The 18,371-nt window shown below is 47.5% G+C and overlaps 1 protein-coding gene across 1 annotated transcript in view; it reads right to left on the bottom strand.

Moving 5' to 3' along the window:
- DNMT3B (DNA methyltransferase 3 beta) overlaps positions 1–18,371 on the bottom strand; it is a 73,189-nt gene that overhangs the window by 42,510 nt on the left and 12,308 nt on the right. Inside the window, 1 exon segment of the mRNA XM_048497166.1 lies at positions 2,271–2,409. Coding sequence (XP_048353123.1) covers positions 2,271–2,403 — 133 coding nt within the window. The 5' untranslated portion in view covers positions 2,404–2,409.

The raw sequence follows: 18,371 nt of genomic DNA, 5'->3' as shown, positions 1-18,371 counted from the left end.
TGCCCCCTGGTTCGAGTATTGTGAGAAAGAGAGAACAATTTCTCTCGGTCAACATTTTCTACCCCAGGCATAATTTTATAGACTTCAATCATATCCCCCCTCAGCCGTCTCCTCTCCAAACAGAGGGTTAACAGGCGGATGGAATAGTTCCCCCTCCCACAAGAGGCCAGATTTGCCGTTCAACCATTCTTTGGGCTGCCTCTGCGTAGCTACCCTGGACTTCTGTGGGGGTCTCCCATCCAAGCTCTAACCAGGGCTGACCCTACTTAGCAACCAAGGTATGACAAGATCAAACCAGCCAGGTAAGGGCTGACTATAGTCATTAGGAGAAGCAAACACTTCAGCCTAGCATAGAGGTCTGCAACCTGCGGCTCTCCAGATGTTCATGGACTACAAATCCCATCAGGCCCTGCCAGCATGGCCAGAGGCTGATGGGAATTGTAGTCCATGAACATCTGGAGAGCCGCAGGTTGCAGACCCTGGAGATGAGCACCTTGCTAGGGCTTCCCCTCATAGAGACCCCACCTCTAACACATTTTATACTATTGTCCAAAATACAACGCACAGAGGGAAGCCCTATTACCATCGATAAGGGGTAAAAAACCGTCCAAAATATCAATGGTAAAATCACTAAATAGTAATGATCCTGATATGCTTGGGAGATTAGCCAGCTACTTGTTAAAGGTCATGTACCTAAGAGATGTGTAACTTTATGAATGGAACTTTTTGTAGTGAAATTCAATGTGATAAATTTTCAGCCAAAGATACTGAACGCAAAGTTGAATGAAATCAGTTATTATGCAAATATAAACTATATATAAATGAGTAATATTCTTCAGCCATGGCACTTCGGGTTATTATAAAATGTGTATGTAAAGGCTCAATGTTATTTATTTACTTATTTTAATATTAGGAAAATTTAATTATCCTGTTGTTTTAATTAGTAATCCTCCAGAGCCTGAGGAGTGGATATATCCTTTTAGCAAATAGAACTAAATCGGGAAGTGCCAGATATTTCCTGGCGTTAGATCTTAAATATAGTCAAATGGTATCTGTTTTACAAATTTGTCTTTGAATTGAATGGCTAAACCAGGGGTAGGGAACCTTTAACACTCAAAGAGCCATTTGGACCCGTTTTCCATGGGAAAAGAAAACACTTGGAGCTGCAAATAATTTTTGACATTTAAAATAAAGATAACACTGTATATATTGGGGTTTTTTACCTTTTACTCCACTCATTCTGAGAGAGAAGCAGATGGATGCGCTTGCCTACTTGCCTCACTGCAGGGCTGGGCAAGAGATAGGGGCCAAGCGGTGGCTTGGCATCTTACCTGCATTACGTCACGGGGAAAGCACCTGCCCCAGCTCGAAAGGGGTGGGCTTAGAGGTGAGGGCGACAGCTGCCCAGCTGTCCGCTGGCAGTTGGGTGCACCTCTTCTCTGCCACGCCTGCAGGGCAGGCAAGGATGAAGCTGGCGGCTTGGCTCGTGGAGCCGCAGTGCAAGGGCAGAAGAGCCGCATGCGGCTCTCGAGCCGCAGGTTCCCTACCCCTGGGCTAAACCCTTTTAATCCATTTTATATTTTTACAAATGAACTGTCATGGTGTCTCCCCTGCCTGTTCAAAGGAGAGCCGGAGCCCCTCGGGGACAGGGCGGTATAAAAACTGAAAGTATAAATAAATAAATAAATAAAAATAATGCTCGCCAGGTTTAATGTTATGCCTTCTGCCTTGTTACATGGCAGATTTAATAAGCAAGAAAAGGCTAAAAGATTGTGCCCATGTAACGATGGCTCAGTTGAATCTCTGGCCCACCAATTACTTCACTGTCTCAGATTCAAGGAAATCAGATCCAAGTATGTGAATCTCACTCCTTTACATTTACCCCATCTCCCCGATGTATTTAGATTACACTACTTGTTGGACAACCCTGATCCTTCTCTCTGTATGATAGTGGCAGACTTTCTCCTGGAAATTACTAAATGCCAGTAGATTTCCTTCGTCCCAACATGTATATCCTGTATTGTATATGCTTTTTAATCTGTTTTTATTATTGTTCTACTGCTGTCTATGCCAATAAAGGCTTGCTTCCAAGAAAAATGAACTGTCAAGTTGGAAAGCAAAATCCATAGATGTAACATATGATTTTAAATTTAATAATTTAATAATAGTGTATAACCACTGTCTAATACCTAATGCCAGTAAAGGTGATTGTGATTGTGAGACCCCTCCTCTTCTCAAGGCCGGAGAGAAGATTGCTTGCAAGACCATACCTGAATTCTTCCTTTTCCGTGGGACTTCTGAAAGGGAGTCCACTTCGGCCTCAGCATGATCGGAGCTTGCCCCGTTGATCAAGACCAGTTTGCCACCGTTCTCTACCACCCAACTGCGTTTCCCCTTTTTCATGTTAACCTGAAGAATTAATTTTTCAGAAAATTTGGCATGAATTTCCAAAAAAAAAAAAAAAAGGAGTTTAGTTTTTTTTCAACGAAATTCTGCCCACAACAGACAACTTGTGAGGTTGGCGGGGCTGAGAGATTTCTGAGAGAACTGTGAGTAACCCAAGGTCGCCCAGCAGGCTTCACGTGAAGGAGCGGGGAGTCAAACCCAGTTTGCCAGATTGGAGTCCACTTCTCATGTGGAGGAATGGGGAATCAAACCCTGTTCGCCAGATTAGAATCTCCCACTCGTGTGGCGCGGTGGGGAATCGAATTTGGATCATCAGAATAGAAGCCCCTCCTCACGTGTCGTAGTGGGGAATCAAACCCAGTCCTCCAGATTTGAGTCCACTGCTCTTAACCGCTACACCACGCTGGCAAGATTCAAGTCCACTAATACCAGAGGAAAATCATATCAAAATATTCTTAATACTCTTGCAACGAACTGGGTTTAGCAGATGCACTTCCAAGACAAAGGAGTCTGTAATGGCAGAATTCTCCCAGGGGGTGCAGAATATCTGGCAGACGGATTAGGGACCCCAATTTCCATCAGCTCGGCAACCGCCCTGTTCTCTACAAGAGGTCTCTTTGCCCCATAAGCTGACCACTTAAAAGAGTTCCTGCTGTTTACCAGTTATGTCGATCACACGTGCTTTCCCATAGCACAGTGGTGGCGAACCTATGGCACGGGTGCCAGAGGTGGCACTCAGAGCCCTCTCTGTGGGCACGCACAAACAGAGTGCCCCACACACACACACACACGCCTAGGCTGGCCTGGGCCGCTGGGCTCGATTATTAGCATTAAACCTCAGACCTAGTTTTGGGGAGACAGTGTAGGTAACCCTGTTGAGCGCTGTTAAACCCCACTGATTTTCATGCCAAGAACTAAAGCGCAATCCTTTACCTGGGAGTAAGCTCAGTTGCTGGCAATGGGGCTTGCTTCTCAGTAAACCCTCCTAGGGTCGTGATTCACCCGTTGGAAGAGTTGCACGGCTGCTTCAAAGCAAAGCCACCGACTACCACCAAGCTTACTCCTGAGTAATGCACGCCTCGGAGCCAACCGTTTTGTCTAAACTAAAACCTCAGTATTCAGGTTAAATTGCCGTGTGGGCACTTTGCGATAAATAAGCGGGTTTGGGGTTGCAATTTGGGCACTCGGTCTCGAAAAGGTTCGCCATCACTGCCATAGCAGCACGGCAGCGTATGTTGCGTACCAAATCCAATACACTGGCATTCTTTGCAAGTAGGGGACAACTCTGGATCTTGTTTTCCCTCAAGGAATGAAAGTACAGCTCTCCCTTTTATCACAGCTTCAGTCAAACCCGACGGCAGCTATTCAGAGTACACTGGGAGCCAGAGTTGACTCTATGGGTCCTTCATCTTCTGAATCTTCCAGTCTCCAAACTTCATATGGAGGGGGGTGGGCTGTTTTAGGGAGGGTGATCTGCCAGTTACATGTAGAATCATAGAATCATGGAGTCGGAAGAGACTCCAGGGGCCATCAAGTCCAATCCACCTGCCATGCAGGAAGACACAATGAAAGCACTCCTGACAGGTGGCCATCCAGCCTCTGTTTAAAAACCTCCAAAGAAGGAGACTCCACCACCCTCCGAGGTAGTGCATTCCACTGTCGAACAGCCCTGACGGTCAGGAAGTTCTTCTTGATGTTTAGGTGGAATGTAGCAGCAGTACTGTCAGCTGAGGACAATCAAAATGCCCGACTTGTGTTAAATACAAGACGTTCACATCACGGTTCTGGTGCCTTTTCCTCATTTCCTCAATTTCACCTGTTCCTCATCCTTTTTCCAAATGCGCACACACTCATGCGCACTGTCTTGATCTATTTCCTGGACCAAATTCTCCCCTGCTGTGGAACTCTCTGACCCTTGAGGTTCACCGGGTTTCCATACTCCTGACTTTCCAGAGACGATCAAGACTTTAAAACCCTTGGGAGGGTTTAATTGGGGTTATTGCTGACGCCATTTTTTATTGAATCTACCGCTGTGTTTTAAATCTAAATTATTTTAACTGAATGGGGTTTTGTTTGTATATATTATATGTAGAATCTGTGTTGTGCACCGCCCAGAGCCCTCCGGGGGTTGGGAGGTATAAAAATCCCACAAATAAATAAAACTAAATAAAATAAATAAATAAAATATTCTGAAAACTAGTATTTGACAATGTCAAAGCTAGCATCCTTGGTATAGAACAGAATTGCACAGAGTATGAAAGAAGATGGAAAGGTTTTTTGGACTATGTAAACCAAAGATTCAGATAACTAGACACAATAAGGGTAACACATAGAAGAAAATGTGGAATTTAGATTTTAGGTCTCATTAAGTCTTGAAAATCTTAACTGGGAAGGAGGAGGAGGAGTGGTTTGGATTTACACCCCCCTTTCTCTCCTGTAAGGAGACTCAAAGGGATTTACAATCTCCTTTCCCTTCCCACCCCCAACAATAAACACCCTGTGAGGTGGGTGGGGCTGAAAGAGCTCCGAAGAACTGTGACTAGCCCGAGGTCACCCAGCTGGCATGTGTTGGAGTGCACAAGCTAATCTAGTTCACCAGATAAGCTTCCACAGCTCAAGTGGCGAAGCAGGGAATCAAACCCGGTTCTCCAGATTAGTGCACCTGTTCTTATCTTAACCACTACACCACACTGGCTCTCTAGACCCATGTCTAGACGAAAAGAGGTGGAAAAGAGATGTAGGACTGAATTTTAATTTACTGAAAATTTTAAAATGTTGAAGAAGTATTCTAAACGTGTTTTAGCGTTCCATTCCTGACTTCCCTACGAAAATTTTGTTCCAACCCCTGCTCCCCACCCCCCACCCCGATCAGCAGTTGATTTTTTTGGCTCCCTTATCTGTCTCCCAGGTTTTCCCCAGCTTCACTGCAATATTCCTAATGTTAATTCCCCCAAACATCCTATCAGTACTAGATACGTTGCTCCAGAGCAACCTGAACCACATGCTTGACTCCCCTGTTCTAGTACCCTACCACTACGGCACTATAGCATTATAGCACTACCACTACAGCACTACTACTGCAGCGCTACCACGACAGCATTACAGCACTACTGCTACAGCACTACCACGACAGCATTACAGCACTACCACTACAGCACAACTGCTACTGCGCTACCACAACAGCATCACAGCACTACCACTACAGCACCACTGCTACAGCGCTACCACGACAGCATTACAGCACTACCACTACAGCACCACTGCTACAGCGCTACCACAACAGCATTACAGCACTACCACTACAGCGCTACTGCTACAGCACTACCACGACAGCATTACAGCACTACCACTACAGCGCTACTACTACAGCGCTACCACTACAGCATTACAGCACTACCACTACAGCACTACCACGGCAGCGCTACCACGACAGCATTACAGCACTACCACTACAGCACTACTGCTACAGCGCTACCACGACAGCATTACAGCACTACCACTACAGCGCTACCGCTACAGCGCTACCACGACAGCATTACAGCACTACCACGACAGCGCTACTACTACAGCGCTACCACAACAGCATTACAGCACTACCACGACAGCACTACCATGGCAGCGCTACCACGACAGCATTACAGCACTACCACTACAGCACTACTACTACAGCGCTACCACGACAGCATTACAGCACTACCACTACAGCACTACTGTTTTTGGGTGCGTAGAAAGTGTAGTAAACACACGGCTGACTTGTGGCAAACTCACAGGGTTTTCAAGGCAGGTGATTAAGCAGAGTCGGTCTGCCATTGCCTTCGTCTGCAGTCTTCCTCGAAAGGAGGTCTCCCATCCAACCACTGGCCCAGCGGAGCTTCCGAGATCGGGCTACATACCATTCTACAACTCAACAAACCTACTAAAGTTTAAAAATAAAAATAAATAACATCAACCAGTTTCATTGAGGGGGGGAGCATGAAAATATCCACGCGCGTTGCAATTGTGAACACCTCTGTATTTGCATCAGAAGCGACAATCAAATGGGTCGTCGTTGTGCAGAAGGTACGTTGGTGTTGATGGAATCTGTACCGCGTTTCTATTGCTGCTGATTATCGATTCTGTTACTGGGTTAGTCACAGCTGATTTTATTCATTCTGGGTTATTTTATTGATTTTCCATTGCCGATTGTTGCCATTTCAATGATAGGGTTTTTTGGTGTAAGGTTGATTTTTCAGTTGACTACTTTCAGCCACAGGTTTTAATAGCCTTCTCTGTGTGTGTGTGTGTGTGTGTCTGTGTGTGTGTGTCTCTGTGTGTGTGTGTGTGTGTGTGTGTGTGTGTGTGTGTGTGTGTGTGTGTGTGTGTGTGTGTGTGTGTGTGTGTGTGTGTGTGTGTGTGTGTGTGTGTGTGTAAAAGTGTAACCCCCATGCTCAGAATGGGTTGACCCAGAAAGGGGTGGAGACTCAAAGCAGCAGAAGGCTGCAGAATAATTTGGAGGAGACAAGGCTACCAGACTCGGACCTTGATTTCTGTAAGCCCTTAACACCTTGTTAAGGTCACTGCAATGTTGTTGGGAACTACTGGGAAGGGAGTTGTTTATTTTTGCTATGTTGTAAATGTTGGAGTTTATTGTTTCAGGGTTTCTTTTTGTGGTTGCCATGGGTGAGAGTTCTCCTGGAAACCTTCATCATGTTGAATCCTGTTCATCAAGCCCTTGGAGTCTTCAGGAGCCAACCCACTTGCAAAGAAGAATTGGACTTGGCAGTATCAGTAGACTGTAACTAGAAGGACTTGAAAATGCAACCTGAACAGGACCTTGAAGTGTGATGTTAAATGTTGATGTTTGATGTTATATGTTAAGAAAGTAAACCATTTTGTTTTTTAAAAATGTTGTTGTAAACTCATTCCAAGTTCTGCCCCACAGAACCCACAGATAGAGGTTACATAAGCCATCTCGAGCATTGTTTACAAAAGAAAATGGGGTAGGTAAGTACTTGGATGGGAGACCACCAGGGAAATCCAGGAATCAAGCAAGCACAAACCAGCTGTTAGCCTCAGCCCTGACCTGGACGGCTAAACTGATCTTGTCAGGTCTCCAATGCTAAGCAGGGTCAGCCCTGGTAACAACTTGGATGGCAGACAACCCAAGAAGCCCAGCATTGCTATTCAGAGGCAGGCAAGGGCAAATCACGTTTGTCTCTTGCCTAGAAAACTCGGTGCAACTTTGGCCCTCCAGATGTTCACAGACTACAATTCCCATCAGCCCCTGCAGGGGGGAAGAATTAGGACTAATAAAAGGAAACACTTCTTCACGCGACATGTGATTTGTCTTGTTCCTGCCAATTCCTCTGCGTTGCTGCACTTTCCCCGATTTGGCGTGAAATTTTGGGAAAGGGCATAGCCTTTGGGTGCTGTGTGGATGGGAAAGTGTGCCTTTCTTTAGCTCTTATCCACACCAGCGCCATTTTCCTTGCCTCTGATAACTAGCAGAACACAGGGACCGAAGGGCAACAGGTATATTTCTATATGATCCTGTTTGCAAGTAATGAGCAGAATGTAGCTTTGTGTGCCACCGTTATCTAACCCAAGACCAGCTTTTTACCTCAGAAATCATTAAACATGAGAGAGCTTTACTTAAACTGAGAGAGAAACAGACTCCAGTGGTGGCGAACCTTTGGCACTCCAGATGTTATGGACTACAATTCCCATCAGCCCCTGCTAGCATGGCCAATTGGCACTCCAGATGTTATGGCCTTTGGCACTCCAGATGTTCATGGACTACAATTCCCATCAGCCCCTGCTAGCATGGCCAATTGGCACTCCAGATGTTATGGTCTTTGGCACTCCAGATGTTATGGATTTTTTTGCACTCCAGATGTTACGGACTTTGGCACTCCAGATGTTACGGACTACAATTCCCATCAGCCCCTGCCAGCATGGCCAATTGGCCGTGCTGGCAGGGGCTGATGGGAATTGTAGCCCATAACATCTGGAGTGCCAAAGGTTTGCCACCACGGGACTATACACATAAACAAAGTATCACTTATATATCATTACATTCACAATTCATAGTTTGGTTACAATTTCAAGCATAGTCTGCAATAGTAAACATTTCAGTCAGAGCCTTTTTGGTTTCCTCAGCAAGAGTCAGGGAGAAACTGCTTCCAATGGTCACCTTTAGAATATTTGTAGGGATTTCCCAGAATTCCCTGCTGCTGCAAGCTAGCCAGGCTGTAAAATCCAACAGTGACTAAGGTAGCCAAAATGCCACAGAGACCACCTTTCAAAGCCGCCATTTTCTCCAGAGGAGCTTATCCACATTCGATGAATTTACTATACTCTGGCCCCTTCCGCACATGCAGAATAATGCGTTTTCAAACCACTTTCACAACTGTTTGCAAGTGGATTTTGCTATTCTGCACAGATTCAAAGAGCATTGAAAGCAGTTTGAAAAGTGCATTATTCTGCATGTGCGGAAAGAGCCTCTGTTTCACATAAAGATGTTAGTAGACTGTATATTCCTCCGCCACAGAACAAAGCATGCTGGAGCTTTGCCTGGGTCCTAGCACCTACTTAGCCCTGCTACCCCCATCCATTTGAAAGTCTGAAAAGCAAAAATACTTTTTGGTATAAATGCTCTTCTATCAAAGTACCATGTTCAATAATGGACAAAACAATGGTTTTGACAAAGGCAGTGTGTAAAAATGAACGACAGTTCTTATATTCATTCAGAACTATATTCTAAAGTGGAAGCATACTATCTACTCAACCGCTGCACCTCAACTGACTGAACTAGCATCTTCATGTGAAACAGACTATAGCAGCCTAAAACTGTGATTCTAAATCTTTTATATATAAAAAAATACATTTTATATATAATATATTTTTGTAAACTGCCTTGAGGTCCACACAGAAAAAAGGGGGATAATAAATATTTTAAATAAAAGGGGAAAAGACACAGAGAGAGAAACTAAAGGAAAAGAAAGGAGGGAGGGAGGGTGAGAGAGAGAGAGAGAGAGAGAGAGAGAGAGAGAGAGAGAAAGAAAGAAAGAGAGAGAGAGAGAGAGAAAGAAAGAAAGAAAGAAAGAAAGAAAGAAAGAAAGAAAGAAAGAAAGAAAGAAAGAAAGAAAGAAAGAAAGAAAGAAAGAAAGAAAGAAAGAAAGAAAAAGAAAGAAAGAAAGAAAGAAAGAAAGCGTTTTTGTCTCAGGTAAAACAAAGCCTCCAGCTGTTTGCTGAAATGCCATTGATCCTGCACATCTGCTCCCAGAGCAAAAGACAAAATTTCCCAGCAGCTGTCCAGGCATGTCGGCCTGCCTGCTCCACCGCACACCCACTTGAAAGCCCTGCCTATTGTTCAGACAAGACAATCCGCGCTCTGGGACTTCCACCTGAGAGATGCCCTGCGGGGGACTGGGGGAAACGCTTCAAAGACGAGATCAGTCCCAGAACTGATTTCGGAACCGGGGCTCTGGGTTGGTCGAAAAGCGACTCAGGAGTCTTGTGGCCCTTTAAGACCGGCCAGGGCCCTCTTGTGCACAAGCCCCAGTCGGTGTGTTCGTTCGCAGGGTGGCACAAAAGTCCTCAGTCAAGAAATTATATCAGAAATTAACAGAGTCTGTATTTGGGTGGGGAGTCACCCTCATGAGGCCAGACAACTTACTGGCCAACTCAAAAGAGGTAAAGTTGCTGGCATTGAAGAAAGGAGGAGGAGGAGGAGGAGGAGGAGGAGGAGGAGGAGGAGAAGGAGAAGGAGAAGGAGAAGGAGAAGGAGAAGAGGAGGAGGAGGAGTTTGGATTTATATCCCCCCTTTCTCTCCTGCAGGAGACTCAAAGGGGCTGACAATCTCCTTGCCCTTCCCCACTCACAACAAACACCCTGTGAGGTGGGTAGGGCTGAGAGAGCTCCGAGAAGCTGTGACCAGCCCAAGGTCACCCAGCTGGCGTGTGTGGGAGTGCCCAGGCTAATCTGAATTCCCCAGAGAAGCCTCCACAGCTCAGGCGGCAGAGCTGGGAATCAAACCTGGTTCCTCCAGATTAGATACACGAGCTCTTAACCTCCTACGCCACCTCCTACGCCACTAAACCACACTGGAGCAAGCTTGTTTTCTGCTGCTCCAGAGACTAGGACACAGAGTAATGGGTTCAAAGTGAAGGGAAAGAGATTCCACCTAAACATCAGGAAAAACTTCCAGACAGTCAGGGATGTTTGACAGTGGGGTTGGTGGAGTCTCCTTCTTTGGAGGTTTTTAAGCAGAGGCTGGAGAGCCATCTGTCAGGAGTGCTTTGATTGTGTGTTCCTGCATGGCAGGTGGATTGGACTTGATGGCCGTTGGGGGTCTCTTCCAACTCTGTGATTCTATCATTCTAGCTTTGCCTGGAACGGACTAATCGTGATGCCCCATCCACACATGCAATCATTTGAATGGTGAACAGCATGTGTGGAGCAGCCCTGGGACAGCAAGTTTGCAAGCTGCGTTGCCCCTATATTAGTCACCGTTCATTTCTCTCCTCCTCCTCCTAACTTGGTGCCTTCAGAGATGCACCAAAGAACAGGTGCAGGACCACAGAAGGCGGCGTGCGCCTGGTGGGCTTTGGAGCTCCGAGTGAGTCACGCTGGAAGAAAGCAAGGTGGGGAATAAACAAACATGTCACGCTCGGGAGAAAAAGAATGGGCCACCCGCTTTCAGGAACAGCCAAACCAGCTCCATGGAGAGGATTCCTGTTCCCATAACTATCATTGTTGTTGTGGGGGGAGGAGACTACACCATTCATTCGGCTACCTGAGGAAATGCATGCCCAGTTCCTGTCTCCTGGGCCAACAATTTAAATCAAAACAAAGTAAACAGATTCCTGCAAAATGCCTGCTGGAGACCGATCGCTTTTTGGGGGGGGGGGAGGACAGCAAGCAGCATTTTGAGTCTCTGCCGCTCACCGGTACACCTGCCACACCTCTTTGGGAGTTGATTCCACAGTTTTGTTCTGGCCTTGCCCACGGTTCTATCTGTTTGTCATAAGAACATAAGAACGAGCCTGCTGGATCAGACCGGAGTCCATCTAGTCCAGTGATAGCGAACCTTTTCGAGACCGAGTGCCCAAATTGCAACCCCAAACCCACTTATTTATCACAAAGTGCCAACACGGCAATTTAACCTGAATACTGAGGTTTCCGTTTAGAAAAAAACGGTTGGCTCCAAGGCGTGCGTTACTCGTGAGTAAGCTTGGTGGTAGTTGGAGGCTTTGCTTTGAAGCAACCATGCAACTCTTCCAACAGGTGAATCACGACCCTATTAGGATTTACTCAGAAGCAAGCCCCATTGCCAGCAACCGAACTTACTCCCAGGTAAAGGATCACGCTTTAGTTCTTTGCATGAAAATCAGTGGGGTTTAACAGCGCTTAACAGGGTTGCCTACACTGCTTCCCCAAAAGTAGGTCTTAGGTTTAATACTAATAATCGAGCCCAGCAGCCCAGGCCAACCTAGATGTGTGGGGGGGGGGGACTCTGCGCGTGCCCACAGAGAGGGCTCTGAGTGCCACCTCTGGCACCCGTGCCATAGGTTCGCCACCACTGATCTAGTACAGCACTCTGCTACTTGCAGTGGCCCACCAGGTGCCTTTGGGAGCTCACCTGCAGGAGGTGAAAGCAATGGCCTTCTGCGGCTGCTGCTGCTCCTGAGCACCTGGTCTGCTAAGGCCTTTGCAACCTCAGATCAAGGCGGATCAAGATTGGTAGCCAAAGATCGACTTCTCCTCCATAAATCTGTCCAAGCCCTTTTTAAAGCCGTTGTCATTACCAAGGATAGGTTGCAATTCAGGCAGGATGGCCGGTGGAATGGGAAGAGCACGGGACCAGTTGGAAGAGGGACCCACAGGCCTGTCCCCTCCATCCAGCATACAAAAGGCCAGCCCTAAGGCTGATGCTTTAAAAATAGGAATTTAAAAAAGGATCTCAGGCTGCTCCAGGTGTGACGCAGCTGCAAAAAAGGCTAAGACGATTTCAGGTTACATGAAGCCACGCCTCCAAGAGTGAATAGCTTGAGTCTAATCAGAGCAATTAAGTCCAGTATCCAGCCCTGAGTGCGGCACTTTTAAGAAAGGTGCAGGCAAATTGGAAAAGGTACAAAAGGGGGGCACTCAAGGGGGCGGAAGGAGTCCTGGAAAGGCTGAAGCAACTTGAGAAGAGCAGTGTGGGGGAAGCATAACCCTCCTAAACCCGTAGGGTTTTCAAGGCCAGAGACATCCAGGGGTGGTTTGCAAATTTGTGGCCATTGCCTAGCAACCCTGGACGTCCTTGGGGGGCTGCCGTTCAAACACGAACCCGGGCTGACCCGGCTTAGCCTCTGAGATCTGAGGAGATGAAGCTATCTTGGAGTTATCTAGGTCAGGGTCCTCCTCCAAGACCTGAAGGACAAGGAAAAAGCTAAAGGAAAAGGCTCGATCCACTCAAGTGGAGCAGCAGTGGCATAGGAGGTTAAGAGCTCGTGTATCTAATCTGGAGGAACCGGGTTTGATCCCCAGCTCTGCCGCCTGAGCCGTGGAGGCTTATCTGGGGAATTCAGATTAGCCTGTGCACTCCCACACACGCCAGCTGGGTGACCTTGGGCTAGTCACAGCTTCTCGGAGCTCTCTCAGCCCCGCCCACCTCGCAGGGTGTTTGTTGTGAGGGGGGAAGGGCAAGGAGATTGTCAGCCCCTTTGAGTCTCCTGCAGGAGAGAAGGGGGGGGGGGGATATAAATCCAAACTCTTCTTCTCTTCTTCAAGTCCAGCAGCAACACTTGCTACGACCGGCTTACGGTGCAGGAAGAAAACAACTCAGAATCCAGCCCTGAGACCAGCTGTTTTCGCTCATGGTGCCTCCCCCTAGCAGCCAAGACGCCCCCACCCCCAATACATCAATCTTGTGACAGGGGATGGGATCACAGGACTTCCAGCCTCGGAGATGAGACCACCAGAGAACTTTCGGAAGCCAAAGCCATCTGATATTAGCGGGTTTGCAAAATTGTGTTGAAAAGATTTGCTAAAAATTCTGCCGCCTTTGAGCCCCCAAAGGCATCGGGTGGGCCACTGCAAGTAGCGGAGTGGTCTGATCCAGCAGGCGTTTTCTTATGTTCTTATTTGCAAGTCCCAAAGCCCTTCGTAATGCACTGGATCCCACCCACTGCTAGACTGCCAACTCTGAGGTCCTTCCCGCACATGCAGAATAATGCACTTTCAATCCACTTTCACAATTGAAGAAGAAGAAGGAGGAGGAGGAGGAGGAGTTTGGATTTATATCCCCCCTTTCTCTCCTGCAGGAGACTCAAAGGGGCTTACAAACTCCTTGCCCTTTCCCCCTCACAACAAACACCCTGTGAGGTGGGTGGGGCTGAGAGAGCTCCGAGAAGCTGTGACTAGCCCAAGGTCACCCAGCTGGCGTGTGGGGGAGTGCACAGGCTAATCTGAATTCCCCAGATAAGCCTCCACAGCTCAGGTGGCAGAGCTGGGAATCAAACCCGGTTCCTCCAGATTAAATACACGAGCTCTTAACCTCCTACGCCACTGCTGCTCCTATTGGTCGCAAGTGGATTTTGCTATTCGCTGCACAGCTGCGAAATGCTCTGAAAGTGGATTGAAAGTGCATCATTCTGCATGTGCGGAAGGGGCCGGAGGTGGGAAATTCCTAGAGTGGGGGTGGGGGGGTTTGGGGAGAGATTAGTTGAATAATACTGCCGGAAGGGTCCATTCTCCAAAGCAGCTATTTTCTCAGTGGGAAGGGAATCTCCATATTCCAGAGATAAGTTATAATCCCCGGGAGATTTCCAGGCCCTACCTGGAATCTTAATACTACTGAGGCAGGTGAACAAAAGGTAAAGCAGACGCCGATCTGCACCAAACGCGTCAAGGTCTACCAAACCAGCTAATATTTTCATGCTACGATTGCTCGAAACATTCTTCTGTTCTTTTTTCAAGTAAAACGCTCTTTTTATGCTTCTCTCTGGTCTATGATTGTATTGTTGAAAATAATCATACAACCCAGGAGTTGTTTCCTGTAAATATTATTTAAGATACAGTCGTCTGGATTGCCAAACCATTGATTGGTACTTGAAAAAGCAGAACAAAAGAGTGTTTTATGCTATTATAACATAAAAGCGTTAATAGACTTGATAGACCTTTTACTTACTTACTTATTTTCACTTACTTTCACTGACTTACTTACTTACTTACTTACTTACTTGGATTTCGTAGACCGCCTCATCCCCATAAGAACATATGAACAAGCCAGCTGGATCAGACCAGAGTCCATCTAGTCCAGCACTCTGCTACTCGCAGTGGCCCACCAGGTGCCTTTGGGAGCTCACCTGCAGGAGGTGAAAGCAATGGCCTTCTGCTGCTGCTGCTGCTCCTGAGCACCTGGTCTGCTAAGGCATTTGCAGTCTGAGATCAAGGAGGATCAAGATTGGTAGCCAGAGATCGACTTCTCCTCCATCAATCTGTCCAAGCCCCTTTTAAAGCTATCCAGGTGAGTGGCCATCACCCCCTCCTGTGGCAGCATATTCCAAACACCAATCACCCGTTGCGTGAAGAATCCCCGGAGGGCTCTAGGCGGTTTACAACACATACTATCCAACAACAGTTAAAACACAGCCTATAAAATCCAATAAATAAAATAACATAAATAAAAATTACAACCCTTAAAATCAATAGCAGCATACAGAAATTCTAAAACAGAGACAGCTTAATCCCGTGGTGGCAAACCTTTGGCACTCCAGATGTTATGGACTACAATTCCCATCAGCCCCTGCCAGCATGGCCAATTGGTTCGCCACCACTGGCTTAATCCCATATGGTTAGCGCCCCGTCCCAAGGCCGGGAGGGGCGGCAATGCCAAGAGATGGAGCCAGCATAAGGCACTGCCGAAGAGGGAGGACGACATACCACAGGGGGCTCACCAGGCGGCAGCCAATCCGTGGCCAGCCTCTCAAAAAGCCTGGTGGGACAGCTCAGTCTTACAGGCCCTGCTGAACTCACCAAGGTCCCGCAGGGCCCGGACAGCTGGAGGGAGAGCGTTCCACCAGGCAGGGGCCAGGGCTGAAAAGGACCTGGCCCGAGTGGAGGCCAGCCGCATCATTTAGTGCAGTGGCCTCAATTTTACCTACCTGGAAGCCGACAACCCTCTGCTCCCCATATCATCTGCAACTTGGGGGGGGGGGGGGGCGCCTCCAATAGCTCCTTTTGCAAAAGGAAAAAGAGGGGATTTGGATTGGGAAGCGATTCCGGAAGCCATAATGGTGTTCCTGCCACAGCCCAACTCATGAAAATAATAATAATGCTGCATTTTAATGGGGTGGGGTTTATTTTATTAGAGCCTATATTAATTGATATTTCACGGATGTTAGTCTGATATATGTGCTCTGTTTTATATGTTGTTCACCGCCCTGAGCCCTCCGGGGGAGGGCGGTATATAAACCTAACCAATAAATAAAAATAAATAAATAAATAAATGAGTCTTGGGTCACCATCCAGACCAAAACATTTATTGCAGTCCCAACTGAGCCCATTTGGGGCATGGTTTTGGGGGGCTTTTGATGGGGAGCTGGGGGGGGGGGCGCCCAGCTCGGGCTCAGGAAACCTTTTGCCATAATAAATGTTATTCTTGAAGGTGCCCCATTTTGTTTGGTTCTTCAAACATTCACTCCTGTTGATCACCTATTGACCTTTTCTATTTGTTGCTGTTGTTAGTCCGATCGTTGTTTTATCGACGCCTAACAAAGGTAATGAAATGAAATAGTTGTTCGAACATTTCCTCCGGTTCAAGGCGACTCACCATAACAATGAAATACGTTTTCAGTTCGAAAACCAAAGGTACAATAGCCAACCCCAAACCTAACCCCCCCCCCTTAAAAGATAGCTGCTATTCAAACCTCTCCAGGAAGCCAATGCAATGAGGCCTCCTGAAATTCTCCAATGAGGTGACCCCAGAGGTGGGATCCAGCAGGTTCTCACAGGTTCCCGAGAGTAGGTTACTAATTGTTTGTGTGTGCCGAGAGGGGGTTACTAATTGGTGATTTTGCCACGTGATTTTTGCCTTAGTTACGCCCCTCCTCTCAGCAGTAGCGTGCAGAACTTGAAGCAGTCTAGCAGGAGGTGCACCGGCGTGCGTGGCAGCCTGCGCCTGCATGCATTCGTTTCCTGCCCAAGGACCGGCGCAGTGGCTGCGTCCTTGCCACAGCCCCGCCCAGGAATGCGCCGCCCCCAGAATGCCCACCCACGCCCCCGTCGTGCCCTGTCCAGCCCCATTGGCGCTACACCACAGTTTAAATCCCACCTCCATGGGAGCCTGTTACTAAAAATTTTGGATCCCACCACTGGGTGACCCCTCTACAAATGCCTAAGACTATAAATTTCAAAAACGTACATTCCCACCTACATTTTATTACCTGTAAGAGGAAACAGCTGAGCAACCAGCCGTAAGGGGTCTAAACCCAGTGGTGGGATCCAAAAATTTAAGTAACAGGTTCCCATGGTGGTGGGATTCAAACAGTGGCGTAGCGCCAATGGGGCTGGGCGGGGCACGGCGGGGGCGTGGCCGGGCATTCCAGGGGCGGGGCATTAATAATTTCTCTGTTACTGTAAAAAATCTCTTACTGTAAAAAAAAATTGTTCCTAATTTCCAGCTGGTATCTTTCTGTCCATAATTTAAACTCATTATAGCAAGTCCTATCGTCTCCTGCCAACAGAAACTACTTCTCCTCTAATTGACTGCCTGTCAAATATTTAATACTTTCAAATACTTAATTTTGTTTGTAGAAATCAAAAGAAGGATACTTTCCTCAAACAAGGAACTTTACCATATTTCTAAAACATGTTTTTAAAACAGCCCAACAGGGTTTTTCTACCTTCGCTAACCAGCCACATAGGAAACAGCAGGACTTTATGATTTTTGGACCCAATGGAATTTCTAACGGAAAAGCAGACCCAATTAGTAACCCCCTCTCGGCCCACTCAAAGAATTCGTAACCCTCTCTCGGGAACTGGTGAGAACCTGCTAGATCCCACCTCTGTCTAAACCCACTGAAATCCCTGGGCTTCAACTGGAACAGTTCTGCAGAGAATTGCACCGGGCATACAGCCTCGCTCAGAAGTTTCAGCAAACACATCCCCACTCCCTGTACACTTGATTGTTTTTTGTACATGTGCGTTGCATGCACAGGCAAGCACACAACTGAAGGCCCACATTTATCCAGGGACCGGTCTCTTTTGTACATGTGCATTGCATGCACAGGCGAGCACACAACTGAAGGCCCACATTTATCCAGGGACCGGTCTCTTTTGTACATGTGCGTTGCATGCACAGGCTGAGCCTTACCTGACTGAAGGCCCACATTTATCCAGGGACCGGTCTCTTTTGTACATGTGCGTTGCATGCACAGGCGAGCACACAACTGAAGGCCCACATTTATCTAGGAACCGGTCTCTTTTGTACATGTGCGTTGCATGCACAGGCAAGCACACAACTGAAGGCCCACATTTATCCAGGGACCGGTCATCTGTAAAGTGAACGCCTGTGGACGCCTTCTTGCAAACTTAAGTGTGCTCACGCATGCCCAGGTTGCACGAGGTTCGCTGCAACATGAGCAAGGCTTCTATGGGCATGGGCGCCCAACAGCAAGGGGGGGAGGAATGCTAAGAAATTCATCCACATGTCCTCATTGTCTCTTTTATCCCCCCCACCCCACCCGCCCCCATTCTCTGGAACCCAACTATTTCCTCCAATCCACTAAGTCCACCCCAACCAAGAAGGGAGGAAACTTGTTCTCCAGAGATAAGACGGATTTGCGCAAGGGAGGGGGGCCTCAAAGCCTGCAGCCCCCTCCTCTCTTCCTGCTGTTTATCCTCCCACCCCCAACGCTGACCTTGGAAACTCCAGCCTGTCCCCGGCGTCTTGCAGGTTCCTTCCACCACCGTTCCCTCCGCCCACACGTGGTTTCAAA

This window comes from Sphaerodactylus townsendi, linkage group LG05 (genome assembly GCF_021028975.2).
Source record: "Sphaerodactylus townsendi isolate TG3544 linkage group LG05, MPM_Stown_v2.3, whole genome shotgun sequence".
NCBI classification, from domain to species: domain Eukaryota; kingdom Metazoa; phylum Chordata; class Lepidosauria; order Squamata; family Sphaerodactylidae; genus Sphaerodactylus; species Sphaerodactylus townsendi.
The sequence above is the reverse complement of the archived record's forward strand: the minus strand, read 5'-3'. Positions and strand labels throughout refer to the sequence as shown.